We start from the raw sequence: 21174 nt of genomic DNA on the forward strand, positions 1-21174 counted from the left end.
TTTCTGTGTTTGTGTACACTGTGCATAGGCAGAAAGCTGACAATCAGAGCTCGTGAATATGGAGGACTACATGGAAGCAGGTTTACTAGTGCTCTAAGTGATGATCTCCTGCTGCTAAAAGTGTTTTTATCAAAACTGCAGCAAGCAGCACAATAAGTGACACAGCACTGGAATCAGGGTCTCTGTCTCTACACCAAGCTGTCCTCGGATTAGGTAACAAAATCCTGGTAGCAGATTTACTTTAACACATGTTTCAGCTTCATAACAGTAGAACAGCAAACTGCTTTTACATACAGTGCCGTGAACCTCTTTCTTAACACAGTTTCAAAATGCATCTCACACTTTTCAGATTTATATCTTTAAAATATTTAGAAAACTCTGTTATTTCCATTACAATTCATAAATACTACTTTGTATTGCTATAGCACATAAAATCCCAATAAAATACATTTAGGTGTGTGTGTGTGTGTAATGTGAAATATTGTGGAAAAGGTTAGGGGCCATGAATACTTTTTCAAGGCATCAAGGCATTGTATTACTACTCTTGATTCCTCAGTGTCTGCTGGTAAAATATAATTGACATAATGTGAGAGAAAATCTTTTTTAAAGAATGAGAGGTTTTTTTTCTTTAAATGTTTGGCCTTTTCACAGTATTTAAGTTTTTCAACAGTGCGAGACTGATTTACCCTTCAGTCCCTATGTCCCATGTATGGCATTTGTTTGATGCTACCATGCAGGACTTTATGACATATTATAAATTGGGTTCTCCTGGATTTGGTCAAATATAACCTTCACTTGACTTGACTTTACTAGAATAAATTATTTATGAATATGTCTATAGAAAATGTCACACTGTGTATTTTTATCGTAGAACTGACCCCATAGTTCTTTTTAGAAAGGGATTTATAGAATTCTTCTAAGCTGGCCTTTATGCTGTAATGATGAAGAACTCTAAATATTAGATCAATAAGAAATATCAAATGAATGGGAAAAAGGGATTTTGTTAGCTTTCTACAAGGCTATGAGGGGTTAGCTTTCCGTTACAAACTTTCTTAAGTGGATAATACTTTGATGCAAAAAATTATTAAATGAATGTCATATGTTTGATTTCCAAATATTTCTTTATTGTTTACAGCTCCAAAAACTAAAGAAATCACTGTCATTCAAGACCAAGAGTGTACGGAGTAAAAGTGCTGACAACTTCTTCCAAAGAACTAATATTGAAATGAAATTCCAAGTAGATCAAGTAGATTTGGAGCCAGAAGGTAGTCCGATCAATGCCAGCCAGATCCAGAGCTCCGAGACTCAGCCTTCAACCCCTACCAAAGTCCCACAGCCACCCGACAGCAAAGCACATGTTTTTCAGGAGCATGTCTTTAAAAAGCCCACTTTTTGTGATGTGTGCAACCACATGATTGTAGGTAAGACAAGTCTTATAACAGCCGAAAGGATTCTGTACAGATGTGACACATATTCATTCACCATTATTTTACTTGTATGATCATATTATCTGATACAAAACCTTCTTTACTGTTTTATTATCGCTATCTTATCAGCCACTCAGTAGGACACAAGTCTTATTTTATTTGGCACTTGACCAGGTCAGTTTGTCATTATGCATTACATATAATACATATACATTCTTGCAGAACACATGTTTCTTAAGGCACTGTTCACATTTTCAGTTGTCATTCACTTCTAAAGAATTAAAAGTATTACATTTTTTAGCAAACTAAGGAACAATGGAAGCAAACTGTTTTTCTTCCTTTTGTAACAGATCCGCTTTACTAGATGTATCTTTAAGCGCCTCCAGTGTTCTGGGCATGTGGAGTGCGTAAAAAAAAGATTGGTTAAAGGGAACCTGTCACCCCAAAAATCGCGGGTGAGGTAAGCCCACCGGCATCAGGGCCTTATCTACAGCATTCTGTAATGCTGTAGATAAGCCCCCGATGTTACCTGAAAAAGGAGAAAAAGACGTTATATTATACTCACCCAGGGACGGTCCCGCTGCTGGTCAGGTCGGATGGGCGTCTCTGCTCCGCTGCGGCGCCTCCTATCTTCTTTCCATGACGTCCTCTTCTGATCTTCAGCCACGGCTCCGGCGCAGGCGTACTGTGCTCTGCCCTCTTGAGGGCAGAGGATAGTACTGCAGTGCGCAGGCGCCGGAAAGGTCAGAGGCCCGGCGCCTGCGCACTGCAGTACTTTGTCTGCCCTCAACAGGCAGAGCAAAGTACGCCTGCGTCGGAGCCGTGGCTGAAGATCAGAAGAGGACGTCTTGTAATGAAGATAGGAGGCGCCGCAGCGGACCGGAGACGCCCATCCGACCTGACCAGCAGCGGGACCGCCCCTGGGTGAGTATAATATAACGTCTTTTTCTCCTTTTTCAGGTAACATCGGGGGCTTATCCACAGCATTACAAAATGCTGTAGATAAGCCCCTGATGCCGGTGGGCTTACCTCACCCGTGATTTTCGGGGTGACAGGTTCCCTTTAAAGAATAACATAACAGATGACTATGCTTTCGGATATGTTTTCTATGGACTTCAATGTAAAAAAAAGATTATTATCCAGTTGCTATCTGATTTTTTTGGGTTGGACAATAAGTTGTGCAGAGTACTGTTCTTTTTTGATCCAGCTGAAAAAATTGAGTCAAATGGAAGACATTTTAGGACATATTCATCCCTATTCAAATGAATGGATCATGTACTGGAACATCAATCCACAACGGATCCCAAATGTAAGTAACTACTGGAGATCTGAACATAGCCTATGGTGTATAGGGATTCAGCGTTCAGGATACATTTCCAAGGTTTGTTCAACTCATTAGTACTCTTTTAATGGCCAATATATACAGTATTTTGCAATTGTGAATTATAGGGCTCATGAGATTCATTTGGGTTCGGCTGACTGTATGTATCAGAATGTTCATGAAATTAATAGGGTGGAACTCTAAAAATATTAGGTGACATGTATATGAATTAAATTTGTGTGCCAAAAATTTCATATTTTACTTAATATTTTATACTACTGGTCAGTAATTAATGGATAAATTAATTAATCTTGGCATTCTATATTGGGAAGCATAATATTAGGCCTTCAGTAGTAAGTTGTTTTTGTTTTTTTGCTAGAATTGCAATTTGACAATGCCGTAGAGTATTGTGTATGTACAGTACCACTAATTGATCAATTATATATCTCATACTAGCAGCTCTCTCACAGAACAAGATAAGCTTTCTTGCAAAAACAATGGGAGTTGCAAAAACAATGAGAGTTAGTTACACTATAACATAATGTCTGACCCTTTATCGAGCCGTCCAGCATAGCCAGGGATAAATGCCAAGCTCGCCACCATCTAAGGACAGCATTGTTCATTGAGTTTGCTGAGTATTGATTTTACTCACTCTTTGAGGTGTGAGAGGAAACCCACACAAACACAGGGAGATCATACAAACTCCTTGCTGATGTTATTGAGGAATTTAACCAAAGGTAAATACATATACATAGAGACAGAAACAATACAAAATAAAAAGTGAGAGATGACATCAAAGTGCTACGTCAAGGCAGGAGGTATAGGAAATATAACACCAATATGTAATTATGAGCCAATCAATATTGTATTCAAATGAATAAATATAACAAAAGGATTCAGTGCATACTATCTGGTCAGTTACGTAGAGTATTTTATATTATACAGAGTACTTAATTCTGGGTGGGAACTATATGTAAACAATCCCTTAACATCCAATCATAGTGGAGAGAATAACATGTCCCACACATGTCCTCCTTAAATAAAGTGAGAATGCACATGTATTCAAAGATATGGCATAGGTACAACAAATAATCAAATTAAAGCAAAATTAGAAATGCTATAATAATGTGCATAGTGCTATAGTGCCACCAATCATAGTACAGACTACCATACAAGATGAGTACAATAAAGTTAGTCATAACAAAGTACAGATCCATATAGTAAATGCAGGATGCTATAATGTAGTCTATCATAAGAAGCATAATGTAGCAACAATAGTATATACTGTCCTCCAATATAAGAGCAAAGAGGGAATATGTATACGAGTAAAGGAGTAAATGCCTAATGTTAAGACGAAACCCTCCAATTCTATATGGAACTTCACATTAGTAGGCCAAAAATAGCATGGAGAATGTAGGTAGGAGTATCTAAAACCAACCTGCTGTAGATGTGGAATGAGAGGGACCCCAACTTTTTTTGGCCTACTAGCATGAAGTTCCATATAGAATTGGAGGGTTTCGTCTTAACATTAGCCATTAATTCCTTTACTCGTGATCACGTGATCGTGGGTCACTGATGGGTTGACATGACAACTAGAGGTCTCCAGCAGACTTCTAAGGTTGTCACTGCCGGACTGTTATGACCACCGCCCAGTGGTCGGCACTCATAGCAAGTGAGCAATTCAAAATTAAAAATAATTAAAAAATAAAAAATCATCATATACTCACATTCCGATGCCTTTCCCGCTCCTCGCGATGCTCCAGTGACCAGTCTATGCAAGTGGCAGGTTCTGGTGGCAAAGATGGTAAACGACAAGGACCTGCCATGATGTCACGGTCATGTGACCGCGACATCATCACAGGTCCTGGGAGAAAGACCTGCCATGACGTCACGGTCATGTGACCGCAACGTCATCACAGGTCCTGCGCCCATACCAACTCTGGGACCGGAAGCTGCCAGGTGCACCGCACACAGGGCCAGGACTTCAACGGAGGGTGAGTATATGTTTATTTTTTATTTTAGGTCTGTATAATACATGACTCTGTGCTGTATACTCTGTCACTGTGCAATATACTACGTGGCTGGGCAATATACTACGTGGCTGGGCAATATACTATGTAGCTGGGCAATATACTACGTAGCTGGGCAATATAGTTCGTGACTGGACAATATACTACGTGGCTGGGCAATATACTACGTGGCTGGGCAATATACTACGTGACTGGGCAATATACTACGTGACTGGGCAATATACTACATGGCTGGGCAATATACTACGTGACTGGGCAATATACTACGTGACTGGGCAACATACTACGTGGCTGGGCAAGATACTACATGGCTGGGCAATATACTACGTGACTGGGAAAAATACTACGTGGCTGGGCAATATACTACGTGGCTGGGCAATATACTACGTAGCTGGGCAATATACTATGTAGCTGGGCAATATAGTACGTGACTGGACAATATACTACGTGGCTGGGCAATATACTTTGTGGCTGGGCAATATACTACGTGGCTGGGCAATATACTACGTGGCTGGGCAATATACCACGTGGACATGCATATTCTAGAATACCCAATGCGTTAGAATCAGGCCACCATCTAGTTGAATATAAACTCCTCTATCTCTCAAGTTCACTATGGCAGTGCTTCTCAAACTGTTTGACACTAATAAGGTTTGCTTGACAATTTTGTCTCAAGTTGACATTTCTCTGGCTGGATCAATTTTTACATTAGAAAATAAATTAACTGTTTTCTACTTATTTTAATGTTGCACTGGGTTTGAGAATCAAATAAAACCCGAGTTTAGAAAAAAACGTTAAAGCTTGAAGTTCAACTACTGGTGAGGTGCATGTGTCCTACTATATGAAAACAGGTATTCAGCGGAGATGAGCAGATTGATCCACAGAGGATTTGCTGAATTTTCTGATATTCATAGTTTTAATTTCAAAATAACTTGTCTGGCACCATTTCCTAGGCTGCTGAATAATCAGACAGTAAGCCAATATGATTTGGGGTAGCTGCACATACATTCCCATTATGCCCTGCAGCTATCACATTATTCAGATTATCATACCTTGTACAGTGGTGGTCAGTGCCTTTGCCAAATGAGATGAGCAGTCCCAAGACTGTAGATTGTACGGTAGATTTTTATTCCAACTCAAGAGTCTTTTATGGTCAGTGGAGTCCTTTCTCTCTCATTTGTAGAATGTCAGCATTTATGGACTGTGGAGTCCTCCCTCTCTCTCCCTCTCACTCTCATCTGTAAAGTGAAAGTTCTTACGGTCAACAAATTTCTCTCTCTCTTTTCTATCAAGTGTAAGCGCTTATGTTCTACCTTTCTCTCTACTCTTCCCAAGTACAATTACGTACAAAATCCATTTTTTTTTTTAGAAACGTTTAGCAAAGCTGGTGAATTCGGATTTCAAAACGTTGGCTCATCTCTCATATTCTGTCAAAGAAGTATACTACCAGATAGTTGGAATTAGTGTCAAACGCAAAAATAAACAAAACCTAATACCTTAACAACCCTATAGGGTTGGCAGGGTGAGCTGTCGAGGAGCAGGGGCGCCATATTGCATCCAAGAGGGTGCCAACCTCCACAGATAGGCAGGGATCAATTAGGGACAGGTAGAGAAATTACATATAAACATATGTCCCCACCTGTTGTGAATTCTGTGGCTGAATTCACTCCTGTGGTCACAAGTGGTACTGCAGCTTCTGAGCTTCCTCCCTCAGGTGTTCTGGTGAGCTCGTTAACTGCTTCATTACTTAACTCCGCCTGATGCTGCTATCCTTGCTCCTTGTCAATGTTTCAGTGTTGGATCTGAGCTTCTCCTGATTGTTCCTGTGACCTGCTGCTCTGTATAGCTAAGTGCTTTTTGCTTTTTTGTTGCTTTTTTTCTGTCCAGCTTGTCTTTTGTTTTGCTGGAAGCTCTGAGACGCAAAGGGTGTACCGCCGTGCCGTTAGTTCGGCACGGTGGTTTTTTTTTGCCCCCTTTGCGTGGTTTTGCTTTAGGGTTTTTTGTAGACTGCAAAGTTCGCTTTACTATCCTCGCTCTGTCCTAGAATATCGGGCCCCACTTTGCTGAATCTATTTCATCCCTACGTTTTGTCTTTTCATCTTACTCACAGTCATTATATGTGGGGGGCTGCCTTTTCCTTTGGGGAATTTCTCTGGGGCAAGTCAGGCCTATTTTTCTATCTTCAGGCTAGCTAGTTTCTTAGGCTGTGCCGAGTTGCCTAGGTAGTTGTTAGGCGCAATCCACAGCCGCTTTTAGTTGTGTTTAGGATAGGATCAGGTGTGCAGTCTACAGAGTTTCCACGTCTCAGAGCTCGTTCTTGTATTTTTGGGTATTTGTCAGATCACTGTGTGCGCTCTGATCGCTAAGCACACTGTGTTTCTGGATTGCCTTCATAACACCTGTCATTAGCAAACATAACAGTACAAGGAGCCAAACTAATGATTCTCAATAGAGGGAAAGAAAAAGTTCTGACATCATTTTTTTTTTTTCTGCTCTGTGTTCACTTTTTTTTTTTTCCCCTAGACATTTGGGTGATTCTGGACACAGGTGTGGACATGGATATTCAGGGTCTGTGCTCTTCAATGGATAATCTCGTTATAAATGTACAAAAAATTCAAGATACTATTGATCAGAAATCTATGTTAGAACCAAGAATTCCTATTCCTGATTTGTTTTTTGGAGATAGAACTAAGTTTCTAAGTTTCAAAAATAATTGTAAGCTATTCCTGGCCTTGAAACCTCATTCTTCTGGTAATCCTATTCAACAGGTTTTGATTATTATTTCTTTTTTGCGCGGCGACCCTCAAGACTGGGCATTTTCTCTTGCGCCAGGAGACCCTGCATTGAGTAGTGTCGATGCGTTTTTCCTGGCGCTCGGATTGCTGTACGATGAGCCTAATTCAGTGGATCAGGCTGAGAAAAATTTGCTGGCTTTGTGCCAGGGTCAGGATGATATAGAAGTATATTGTCAGAAATTTAGGAAATGGTCAGTACTCACTCAGTGGAATGAATCTGCGCTGGCAGCTTTGTTCAGAAAGGGTCTCTCTGATGCTCTTAAGGATGTCATGGTGGGATTTCCTATGCCTGCTGGTTTGAATGAGTCTTTGTCTTTGGCCATTCAGATCGGTCGACGCTTGCGCGAGCGTAAATCTGTGCACCATTTGGCGGTACTGCCTGAGGTTAAACCTGAGCCTATGCAGTGGAATAGGACTATGACTAGAGTTGAACGGCAGGAATACAGACGTCTGAATGGTCTGTGTTTCTACTGTGGTGATTCCACTCATGCTATTTCTGATTGTCCTAAGCGCACTAAGCGGTCCGCTAGGTCTGCCGTCATTGGTACTGTACAGTCCAAATTCCTTCTGTCCATTACCTTGATATGCTCTTTGTCGTCGTTTTCTGTCATGGCGTTTGTGGATTCGGGCGCTGCCCTGAATCTGATGGATTTGGATTATGCTAAACGTTGTGGCTTTTTCTTGGAGCCTTTGCGGTGTCCTATTCCATTGAGAGGAATTGATGCTACACCTTTGGCCAAGAATAAACCTCAATACTGGGCCCAGCTGACCATGTGCATGGCTCCTGCACATCAGGAAGTTATTCGCTTTCTGGTGTTGCATAATCTGCATGATGTGGTCGTGTTGGGGTTGCCATGGCTACAAACCCATAATCCAGTATTGGATTGGAATTCCATGTCGGTATCCAGCTGGGGTTGTCAGGGGGTACATGGTGATGTTCCATTTTTGTCGATTTCGTCATCCACCCCTTCTGAGGTCCCAGAGTTCTTGTCTGATTATCAGGATGTATTTGAAGAGCCCAAGTCCGATGCTCTACCTCCGCATAGGGATTGTGATTGTGCTATCAATTTGATTCCTGGTAGTAAATTCCCCAAAGGTCGATTATTTAATTTATCCGTGCCCGAACACGCCGCTATGCGCAGTTATGTGAAGTAATCCCTGGAGAAGGGACATATTCGCCCATCGTCATCACCACTGGGAGCAGGGTTCTTCTTTGTAGCCAAGAAGGATGGTTCGCTGAGACCGTGTATTGATTACCGCCTTCTTAATAAGATCACTGTTAAATTTCAGTATCCCTTGCCATTGTTATCTGACTTGTTTGCTCGGATTAAGGGGGCTAGTTGGTTCACTAAGATAGATCTTCATGGTGCGTATAATCTGGTGAGAATCAGGCAAGGAGATGAATGGAAAACTGCATTCAATACGCCCGAGGGTCATTTTGAGTATCTAGTGATGCCGTTCGGACTTGCCAATGCTTCATCTGTGTTTCAGTCTTTTATGCATGACATCTTCCGTGAGTATCTGGATAAATTCCTGATTGTTTACTTGGATGACATTTTGATCTTCTCAGATGATTGGGAGTCTCATGTGAAGCAGGTCAGAATGGTTTTTCAGGTCCTGCGTGCTAACTCTTTGTTTGTGAAGGGATCAAAGTGTCTCTTCGGTGTGCAGAAAGTTTCATTTTTGGGGTTCATCTTTACCCCTTCTACTATCGAGATGGATCCAGTTAAGGTCCAAGCCATCCAGGATTGGATTCAGCCGACATCTCTGAAAAGTCTGCAAAAGTTCCTGGGCTTTGCTAATTTTTATCGTCGCTTCATCTGTAATTTTTCTAGCATTGCCAAACCATTGACCGATTTGACCAAGAAGGGTGCTGATTTGGTTAATTGGTCTTCAGCTGCTGTGGAAGCTTTTCAGGAGTTGAAGCGTCGTTTTTGTTCTGCCCCTGTGTTGTGTCAGCCAGATGTTTCTCTTCCATTCCAGGTCGAGGTTGATGCTTCTGAGATTGGAGCAGGGGCGGTTTTGTCACAGAGAGGTTCTGATTGCTCAGTGATGAAACCATGTGCTTTCTTTTCCAGGAAGTTTTCGCCCGCTGAGCGTAATTATGATGTGGGCAATCGAGAGTTGCTGGCCATGAAGTGGGCATTCGAGGAGTGGCGTCATTGGCTTGAAGGAGCTAAGCATCGCGTGGTGGTATTGACTGATCATAAGAACTTGACTTATCTCGAGTCTGCCAAGCGCTTGAATCCTAGACAGGCCCGTTGGTCGTTATTTTTTGCCCGCTTCGACTTTGTGATTTCGTACCTTCCGGGCTCTAAAAATGTGAAGGCGGATGCTCTGTCTAGGAGTTTTGTGCCCGACTCTCCGGGTTTATCTGAGCCAGCGGGTATCCTCAAGGAAGGAGTCATTGTGTCTGCCATCTCCCCTGATTTGCGGCGGGTGCTGCAAAAATTTCAGGCGAATAAACCTGATCGTTGTCCAGCAGAGAAACTGTTCGTCCCTGATAGGTGGACTAATAAACTTATCTCTGAACTTCATTGTTCGGTGTTGGCTGGTCATCCTGGAATCTTTGGTACCAGAGAGTTAGTGGCTAGATCCTTCTGGTGGCCATCTCTGTCACGGGATGTACGTACTTTTGTGCAGTCCTGTGGGATTTGTGCTAGGGCTAAGCCCTGCTGTTCTCGTGCCAGTGGTTGCTTTTGCCCTTGCCGGTCCCAAAGAGGCCTTGGACACATATTTCGATGGATTTCATTTCTGACCTTCCCGTTTCTCAAAAGATGTCAGTCATTTGGGTGGTCTGTGATCGCTTTTCTAAAATGGTCCATCTGGTGCCCTTGGCTAAATTGCCTTCCTCCTCTGATTTGGTACCTTTGTTCTTTCAGCATGTGGTTCGGTTGCATGGCATTCCTGAGAATATTGTTTCTGACAGAGGTTCCCAGTTTGTTTCAAGGTTCTGGCGAGCCTTTTGTGGTAGGATGGGCATTGACCTATCCTTTTCCTCGGCTTTCCATCCTCAGACTAATGGCCAGACCGAACGAACCAATCAGACCTTGGAAACATATCTGAGATGTTTTGTTTCTGCAGACCAGGATGATTGGGTGTCCTTTTTGCCGTTGGCTGAGTTCGCCCTTAATAATCGGGCCAGCTCGGCTACCTTGGTTTCTCCATTTTTTTGCAATTCTGGGTTCCATCCTCGTTTCTCTTCAGGACAGGTTGAGTCTTCGGACTGTCCTGGTGTGGATTCTGTGGTGGATAGGTTGCAGCAGATCTGGACTCAGGTAGTGGACAATTGATCTTGTCCCAGGAGTAAGCTCAACTTTTCGCTAATCGCAGACGCCGTGTGGGTCCCCGACTTCGTGTTGGGGATCTGGTTTGGTTATCTTCTCATCATATTCCTATGAAGGTTTCCTCTCCTAAATATAAACCTCGTTTTATTGGTCCATATAGGATTTCTGAGGTTCTCAATCCTGTGTCTTTTCGTTTGACCCTCCCAGACTCCTTTTCCATACATAATGTATTCCATAGGTCGTTGTTGCGGAGATACGTGGCACCTATGGTTCCATCTGTTGAGCCTCCTGCCCCGGTTTTGGTGGAGGGGGAATTGGAGTATATTGTGGAGAAGATTTTGGATTCTCGTGTTTCTAGACGGAAACTCCAGTATCTGGTTAAATGGAAGGGTTATGCTCAGGAAGATAATTCCTGGGTTTTTGCCTCTGATGTTCATGCTTCCGATCTTGTTCGTGCCTTTCATGCGGCTCATCCTGGTCGGCCTGGGGGCTCTGGTGAGGGTTCGGTGACCCCTCCTCAAGGGGGGGTACTGTTGTGAATTCTGTGGCTGAATTCACTCCTGTGGTCACAAGTGGTACTGCAGCTTCTGAGCTTCCTCCCTCAGGTGTTCTGGTGAGCTCGTTAACTGCTTCATTACTTAACTCCGCCTGATGCTGCTATCCTTGCTCCTTGTCAATGTTTCAGTGTTGGATCTGAGCTTCTCCTGATTGTTCCTGTGACCTGCTGCTCTGTATAGCTAAGTGCTTTTTGCTTTTCTGTTGCTTTTTTTCTGTCCAGCTTGTCTTTTGTTTTGCTGGAAGCTCTGAGACGCAAAGGGTGTACCGCCGTGCCGTTAGTTCGGCACGGTGGGTTTTTTTTGCCCCCTTTGCGTGGTTTTGCTTTAGGGTTTTTTGTAGACTGCAAAGTTCGCTTTCCTATCCTCGCTCTGTCCTAGAATATCGGGCCCCACTTTGCTGAATCTATTTCATCCCTACGTTTTGTCTTTTCATCTTACTCACAGTCATTATATGTGGGGGGCTGCCTTTTCCTTTGGGGAATTTCTCTGGGGCAAGTCAGGCCTATTTTTCTATCTTCAGGCTAGCTAGTTTCTTAGGCTGTGCCGAGTTGCCTAGGTAGTTGTTAGGCGCAATCCACAGCCGCTTTTAGTTGTGTTTAGGATAGGATCAGGTGTGCAGTCTACAGAGTTTCCACGTCTCAGAGCTCGTTCTTGTATTTTTGGGTATTTGTCAGATCACTGTGTGCGCTCTGATCGCTAAGCACACTGTGTTTCTGGATTGCCTTCATAACACCTGTCATTAGCAAACATAACACCCACCCACCTTCTTCCATTGATCGGGCCAGGTTTTTATTGACCCACTCTTTTTGAGAGTTGTTGGGTGTTGTGTATGCTTTTATAAGTCCTGTTTTGTATATTTTTTATTAAATAAAGTTATTGCTAAGGTATTAGGTTTTGTTTATTTTTTCATCTCTCATATTCACACAAAGTTCAGTGTCAAAAAGGTTAGTATCATTGGAACAGTAATAAAGCTCTTTGGAAGCCTTGGTGACCTCACTTCTGAGTCATGCAAATAGTAAAGGAACCACTCTGGGATTTGATGTCACTTAAAGTAATCTGCACAAGTAACGTTGGACCAAGATGCTCATATTGGAGATGTGGCTTCTATGAATGTGGATGGTGTTGTGTAAAGGACATAGTGAATGACAGTTGTGTCTATAACTATTTGCATGAAAAATGGATGACATCGTTTACACATTGCTTGGTGACAGTTATTTGTTTTTCAATTGTACGTGTGCTGGTATTCTAACAAACATTATTTTATTTGAGTTATGCTTCATTTAATTGCATTGACTGCTTGGAGCAAACCATGGTGGACATTTTACCAAGATACTCTAATTGTTTTTGCTGATCTGTAGGATACTTTGCTATATTTCATTCTGCAACCTGAAGTTCAACTTATTCGTAATTATATTCCAGCTGAAATGTCTTTGTATTTTAAAGCCAAGTGTGAATAATTACAAAATCATTGGCTAAAAGTTAAATAGATTCCACTGTTCCAGTCTAGGATACATTATTAAGTTACTCCAATATTATAATATAAGATAATTAATTTTCTGATTTTGTATTCTGACTGGGACAAAAATTATTTTCAGGAAGGCGCTATATTCTGTACTAAATATGAACTCTCGAAAGTGAGGTTTAGATGGAAACACATGATTAGACTGTCGATTCAATTATTCTGCAATGGTCTCTTCTTGGAGTTTCAATTACAGTTCGTGCTGTGCTGGTCTGAGTGGTAAATAGTATTAGGTCCTCAGTCATCAATCTGAATCAACAAAAGTCTTCAAAGTGAGTAATATCAGCCATTTATATCAATGTTTTGCTGAAATTTCAGTTTAATATGCTGTAGAAACTGAACTCAGCACAAAATAAATGTGTATGCTGGTTTCTGACACAGTGTATGTCAAGGTAATCACATTTTACTGTAGCAAAAACCATCCTGTTCTACTTTCACAGGATATAAAAATATTTGCTATATATATATATATATAATTGTCTAAGGTCCACTTCCATCTGTTTGTCTGTTTTCCACTTCCGTCTGTTTGTCTGTCATGGAAATCCCACATCACTGATTGGTCACGGAAGGCTGGGCGCGACCAATCAGCGACAGGCACAGTCCGGCCGTGAATTGGCCCCTCCCTACTCCCCTCCAGTCAGTGCCCCCTCCATACTCCCCTCCAGTCAGCGCCCACATAGCGTTTTAGCAGTCCATTAAACGGACTGCGTTACACCGCTGCATAACGTGGGGTAGCGCAGTCCTTTAACACTGCCATTAACCCTGCCTACACTGTGTGGGCTGTGCTATATACTATGTGGCTCTGCAATATACTACGTAGCTGTGCTATATACTACGTGCCTGTGCTATATACTAAGTGGGCTGTGTTATATACTGCGTGGGCTGTGTTATATACTGCCCTCAAAAACCTGGAGCTGGCCCTGGCTTCAATGATTGGTCGGGCCCGGCCAGCCACTAACAATCAGCGACAGGCGCAGTCCGGCCGCGAATTGGCGCGGGATTTGAACCACGCTTCGCTAATTGGTCGCGCCCGGCTGGCCGAATCCTGTGTATTCATTGCATTATTCTGAAATCTTCATAAATAAACTACATACATATTCTAGAATATCCGATGCGTTAGAATCCGGCCACCATCTAGTATTTTATAAAAACTCAATACACAGAAAAGGTAATTATAATCTATTTATATAATTGTCTTGTAATGTTTTCATTTCCTGTTCTGTCCAGATGGCACCATATCCCAGAATTCCAAGCGGCGGAAGCTCACCGACCACCTTATTGAGACACCAAAGTGATGGGTGTCTCAAAATGGAAACTGCTGCTTGTACCAACCTATTGTGCGGTATCACCAGCGGAACACCGTCGCACCACACATACATACACTGTATATGCCGTACCCACCACACACACTCACACACACTCACACATTCACACTCTCACACTCACACACTCACACAATGATTGGTCGCGCCCGGCCGGCCACTAACAATCAGTGGCAGGCGCAGTCCGTCCGTGAATTGGCGCGGGATTTGAACCACGCTTCGCTAATTGTTCGCGCCCGGCTGGCCGAATCCTGTGTATTCATTGCATTATTCTGAAATCTTCATAAATAAACTACATACATATTCTAGAATACCTGATGCGTTAGAATCCGGCCACCATCTAGTATTTTATAAAAACTCAGTACACAGAAAAGGTAATTATAATCTATTTATATAATTGTCTTGTAATGTTTTCATTTCCTGTTCTGTCCAGATGGCACCATATCCCAGAATTCCAAGCTGCGGAAGCTCACCGACCGCCTTATTGGGACACCAAAGTGATGGGTGTCTCAAAATGGAAACTGCTGCTTGTACCAACCTATTGTGCGGTATCACCAGCGGAACACCATCGCACCACACATACATACACTGTATATGCCGTACCCACCACACACACACACTCACACACACTCACACATTCACACTCACACTCACACACTGACATTCCGCGAATTACGCGCAGGTGCAGTGAATCATTCGGCTGATCCCGGCGGCAGATGCGTGACGTGTCTACAGGCAGAGGAAGTCAGGCACATTTAAGGGGTTTTCCCACAAACAAAAGTTCTTTTTAAAAAATTGACTGTGTCTGACCATGTACAGAGCATACCACACCTCTTCTTGGTTGTTAAGATCCCTTTTCCTTCAGTCGGAGTGTTTTCTGAATCTTCTGTATCATTGAAGTATTTCCTCAGGCGCAGTCTCCTGAAATAATGTTCCATATCACTGCAGAGTTCAGTTTTATCCAGGGCCTTAGTAGGACAAAATTAGAGTTCTCTAGAAAGCACAGCCAGCTCCACTTTGTTGGGTTTATAATCTGAGAGATTAATGACACAATTAGGTGCTTTTTGTGTCTGGAATGGAGTGGTTGTCCAAGTTGTTGTTTTTGCTTTGTTTTGTATCTGTTTGTATAAAGTCCTGAATTGAGGCGCAATCTGTGTAGTTTCTTTTCCTCGTTATGAATCAGAAGGGTCCATAGTTTGTTGTAGTATTGTTGTAATTTTTGCTCTGTGTTTTCTGTAAGTGTTTTCCCCAGAGTTTCAAATTGCCCTTGGACTTTACTCTTTATGCTGTAGCAGACATGTAAAAGGTGATTCCTTAATCTCTCAGGAGTCCTGTAACAAAGGTTTTGTGCATAATGGGTATTGTAGGTATGAAGAATTGGGTTTGTAATCCAGAGTCATTCTAGTATCCTCCATTTTGATACAGGAAAGATACATATCTTGGCACCGTGTTAGCCAGTAGATAGAAAAATATTTAGAATTGAGAGTCCTCAGTGGTTGATACCTTTTAATGGCTAACTGAAAAGATGGTAACAAATTGCAAGCTTCCGAGAATACTCAGGCCTCTTCATCAGGTATAGACTAATACAACATCTGAAGAATCACATTTTTATACAAAACACAGCACAGAACTGTCATTATGGGAGAGTGATAAGTGATAAACAGTTGTGTCCATAAATATTGGAACAGTTCCTAGATAAGGAGTGAATGTTTTGTTGTCCTCTGATTGGGGTCTGGTTCTGTTATGATGACCCCACATGGTCTGAAGTTCAAAATCCATGCGACACATTCATTCCTGCACTAAGTGTGTCAAAGGTTGTCATAAATTTATACTCCAAAATTCTTCTGTCTCTCTGAGATTTGAAGTTACCTTTCAATACAAGTAATTTCAGGTCCATGGTGCTATGATAAGGCATGCAAAAATGTTTGGCCACAGGTAGATCCATTCTTTTTTCTCTTATTGTGTGGCGGTGACAATTTATCCTTGTTCTCAGTTTCTGCCCTGAATATCGTCCACTTTTTCAAGCATGAATCTTAATTAAATGCTTCGGGCTTCATACGTGGAGATTTTCTAACTTTTTCTCATCTTCTAAATAGCTAGAGCATATAGTCATTGTGACAGAAAGAGATTTAATTTGTACGGCAAAAGCTTTCAACCATAAAGGTGCAACTTTTATGACTGCAATCTTGTTACATTGCATATATATCTGTTATATAAGTAATGTCATATAGAAGGCAGCACTCCAGACAAAACTAAATTTAAATTGAAAAAATGCACTTTATTGAGCCCAAATGGCAATGTTTCGGTTCAGAGAATGTTTCTCAAGCCAATTAAGTAAGTTACTCGTTTTGACATTCAATCTTTAAAAAGTAAACCTTCACTACCTAGAAGTAACAAAGGCAAGTGATTAGTTAAAGAATTGCATATTAACACTCAGACTTTCACTGTGGTGGGTCTAACACAATGATGATTATTACTCTAATTATTCTAAAGAACCAAGGTTGTACTTTAACTTATCACAAGATGTTTAAATGTTTTCTCCACTTCCTTGTCTGCCTCGGAGCTTTAACATTCCGAGAAATGATCTATTCACATCATGAAGTTCATTGCCTCTAACCTTTCATGGACTTGAACTTACAAACCTCAGTTGATTATTTTACAAACTGTGTAAAACAATTGCCCAAAGAGATATAAAATCACATTTTGAACACAGTTTAAGACTGTATGTCATCCTGTAATTTTGAATCAGAAGAAGTAAAGCTATTAACTTCATGAAAAGAGGATTAGTCTTATGAATCAGTAAATGGTTATCAGTGGTGAGCATTAGTTATATGTAAGTAATTAATTCAACTTGTGTTCGCAATAAAACACTATACAGCTCCAGGCTGGACAGCCAAACATTTTTGATTCATATATAGTAAATCTAACTGTATCTAACCTTATCTTTCGTAATGGATAGCCTAGAAAAAATTGAATAATTACCATAACTGACCTATTTAGACAAATAATTCTAATAATTGCAGTATATTTACTCCATAAGCGATAGTTGAGTAGATTTCTTCAGTGCCTGAGAACTGAGAAAAGCAAAAGATGATTTATGGCTTAAATTTGCTCAAAACAAAATCCTTGCACAACTATTTAAAAGGTCCATTGTGAAATATAGGAAAAGTATTTCGAAAAATCAGGCCAAAACTACTTTTTCTTTAGAGACAAGTAATTAAAATTGTAGCGTTCAAACTTCTATGGAAACAATTTGATGTTACATATTTTCCCAAGAATAAAATAGATGAATATGGTAATCCTAAAAGGGCCTATATGCAAATTCTCTCTCTCTCTCTCTCTCTCTCTCCCTATATATATATATATATATATATACATATATATATATATATATATACAGTATAGATATATATATTTTTTTATGATTTTTTATAAAAATCTAAAATTGAAAACAACTGCAAATAGTTGATTTTCTGTTAAAACTCTCATGTAAATGCTGGAATAATAACTAATGAACATTAACATTGAACGCGGCTAATTAATGATAATTTCAGTAGGTGAAGTGACTGATGGCGCATTTGACCTGTCCAACAGCTTACTTTACAGGAATGCTTATACTTACGGCTACAAACACCATAAGCATGCTTTCCTCTGCGAGTTCTGGTCAGTTTCACAGTTTAAGTGCAGCTTTAGGCGAGGTTTCCTGAGTCTTTATGGAGCGCTAATGATTGATATTACCTATTGAGAAAAAGTACAGAAGATTACATACAACTTTTGTATTCCTTCAGACTGTTGCTGTCTCTGTGCAGCCTTCATCTTAAAGCGTTATTTCTATCCATTACCATGGACGGATCAGACCGCAAGAACAGCATCCAAATGCCAACCACAGTAGGCGAGGCTATGGAAACAGCTGACACCTACAGTATTTCCAGTAAACTAGACTGTTTCTGTAACTTTAGTGTAATGGAAAAGTTCAGCTCACTGTTTCTGTAACACTATTTCTATAGGAGTTAGGGAAACAGCATAGCGCAGTCACATTCGGCTCTTTCATGAAAACCATCGGCTCTGAGTGGCAATTGGCCACGTTATTCCTATCTGTGACATGAAAGGCTATGATGGGAATAACCTTTGGGTAGTGTTTTACACACCCCACTTTATAGCAGTTTTTATTTATCCAATTTTTGGAGCCAATAAATGGAAAATATTCTACTTCTCTTGTTTTTTCCAGTCCATTTCTAGTTTCGGATTAAAAAATTGCATAAAAATGCATCAATACAGCATGTGTGATGTGTTAATAAGAAGTGGTGAACAATCATCAGCAATGTTGAATTCATAAATAGAATACAATTACAACTTTAATAAATATATTGCTATGATGCCAGGAGTGTAGGACAACAAAAGCTCTAATTCTGCTGAATGGTAATTAAAAAAAAGAAAAACATAGTGTACATGTTGAATTTCTAATTTAGTTTGATTTCTTTGATGGATTGGATGGGTTGACTTGTTACAACATCTGGTGAGAATTTCTTGTCAAAAGCGCCTTTCAAAATATATTTATATGAGTTTATACATAGTCAGACGTCTCTAACCCCATCTCCCTATACATCCATCCTATCATCCTATCTCCCTATACATCCATCCTATTACAGCAGAGCATGTTTAGCGAATAGATGGTGAGTGCGGGATACATTGTATTGCCAGGGTTGGTGTATTATTGTTTTGTGTGTAACTTCTATGCATTATATATATAAACTCTGCTGTATACATACAGATAATAGAGACTGTTATGGAGGGAGAATTGTATTTAGGAGACTGAGAGAGCTGTGTCAGCAGCACCAAGCAAAAAGGCAGTGAGCTCTTGGGAATGGAGACCGGCCTATTCATGCAGCATAAAGTCACATTCTTGTGATGTTACATCTGATACCAGAGCCTCTTGGAAGCATCTGACGTGACAGTAGTGTAAATCAGCGGATTCTCAGACAGACATCATGTAACCAGGCGAACATCTCAGTTCCATAAAGTTCTGGGAAAGCAATGTATTTAGTAAAGACATCCTCTATGGAAGTTACGAGTAGTTCATTTTAAAGCAGTACAATGTGTGCACACCACAATTTACAGAATTATGCAAACGTTTTAGGCTGGTATTGAAAATGCAGAAAAGTAAGAAATCTTTCAAAAATAGAAGTGATCATGTGATTTCCATTATTCAACAAATAATGACAATCAAGTAAAAAAAAAAGTGTGCCCACTATTAAAATCATTTCTCTCTCTTCTGATATGATATACATGTCAGAGGAAAGAGAAAGGATGTCCCCAAGCTTCCCCCCAGTACCTCCGCCATCCCTGGATCCTCCTTCTCCATCACCTGGCACATCCTCTTCATGAAAAAAAATTGGCGGGTGCATGCATAGTATACTTCTGAGACCTGTCGGTTGACACCTGGCAGCAGCAGTTTGTTTTTCATATTACCGTAGTTCCTTTTTGTCACTGTGATATGTCATCCCTCCTGGATCACCCCCTTAGTCAGATTAATTGTTTTTTATCTTAAATTTTTTGTTTCTTTCATTCTTTACCATTAGGATTGGGCTTAGGGTTAGGGTTAGGCTAAGGGTTAGACTTATTGTCAGTGTTGAGGTTATGGTAGGGGTTGGCCTTAGGGTTGGATTGGACTTTGGTCTAGTTTTGGGAGTGGGATTAGGATTGGAGTTAGGGTATTTTCAAAAGTAGAAAAAAATGATGGTGATATGACGACTAGTGTTGAGCACAACTGCTAATATTCAATTCTAATGATGACAAAGTGCTCAATACTAATGACGACATATTAAATATGATGACTTAATGTTATCAAATTCTGTGTAGTACCTTTGGGTTTGAAATCATCACTGTACCCCTGCATTAAATATTTGATGGATGTAGTTTCCAAAATGAGTCAGTTGTGGGGGGTTTCTGCTGTTTTGGCACCTTGGGAGCCCTGTAAGACTATGTGCCCACTTTGCAGAAATGATGCGAAACTCCCTGCCATGGGTAAAACGCATGCGGAATTCACATGCATTTTCCCACAAAATATAAGCATTTTGCAAGCATTTTTAGCTTGCAGAATGCTTGCGTTTTCCAAGCAATTTGAAGCATTGCTTGGAAAAGTGATTGACAGGTTGGTCACCCTTGTCAAGCATAGTGCTTGACAAGGGTGACCAACTTTTTACTACTGATGCTGTCTATGCAGCATCAATAGAAATAGATAGAATGTTAAAAAAAAATAAAAAATAAAAAATATGGTTATTCTCACATTCCGACGGCCCCCGATCTCCTCAGCGGCGCTCCCGGTACGTTCCGTTCCCAGGGATGCTTTGCGCGAATGACCTTTGTGACGTCATGGTCGCAGGACTGTGACATCATCTCAGGTGATTCGCGCAATGCACCCCTGGGAACAGAAGCTGCTGCGTGCACCACTGAGAGCCGGGAGGACTCCGGGGGCCATCAGGAGGTAAGTATATCCCTATTTTTTATTTTCATTCCTTTTTTACAAGGAATATGGATCCCAGGGCCTGAAGGACAGTCTCCTCTCCTCCAGATCCTGGGTACCATCCGCACATGAAGCGCTCACTTTACGCATGGTGGGCATTGCCACATGCGTAAAGTGAGCGTTTCAATGCAATCCTATGGCTGCAGAATTGCCGCGATTCCGCAGAAATAATGAACATGCTGCGGGTTTTACCGCAGCGTGAAAATCCACAGCATGGGCACAGCAGCTGCGGAATCCCATAGGATTGCATGGGAATGCGTTTTTTAAGCGTTTTTAATCATTTCCACTGTGGCAAAAAAGATGGCAGAAAAGCATAAAAAACGCAATGTGGGCACACAGCCTCAATGTGACATGTTACCCCCAATCTTTTTCAGGTAATTTGTGTTCCAAAAT

General features: G+C 41.1%; 1 protein-coding gene across 1 annotated transcript in view; it reads left to right on the forward strand.

The window, feature by feature from the left end:
• Window positions 1-21174, forward strand: part of STAC (SH3 and cysteine rich domain) — a 550486-nt gene that overhangs the window by 131913 nt on the left and 397399 nt on the right. The window contains exon 2 of the mRNA XM_069730312.1: window positions 1136-1421. Coding sequence (XP_069586413.1) covers window positions 1136-1421 — 286 coding nt within the window. The remainder of the gene's footprint in view (window positions 1-1135; window positions 1422-21174) is intronic.

This window comes from Ranitomeya imitator, chromosome 6 (genome assembly GCF_032444005.1).
Source record: "Ranitomeya imitator isolate aRanImi1 chromosome 6, aRanImi1.pri, whole genome shotgun sequence".
NCBI lineage: Eukaryota > Metazoa > Chordata > Amphibia > Anura > Dendrobatidae > Ranitomeya > Ranitomeya imitator.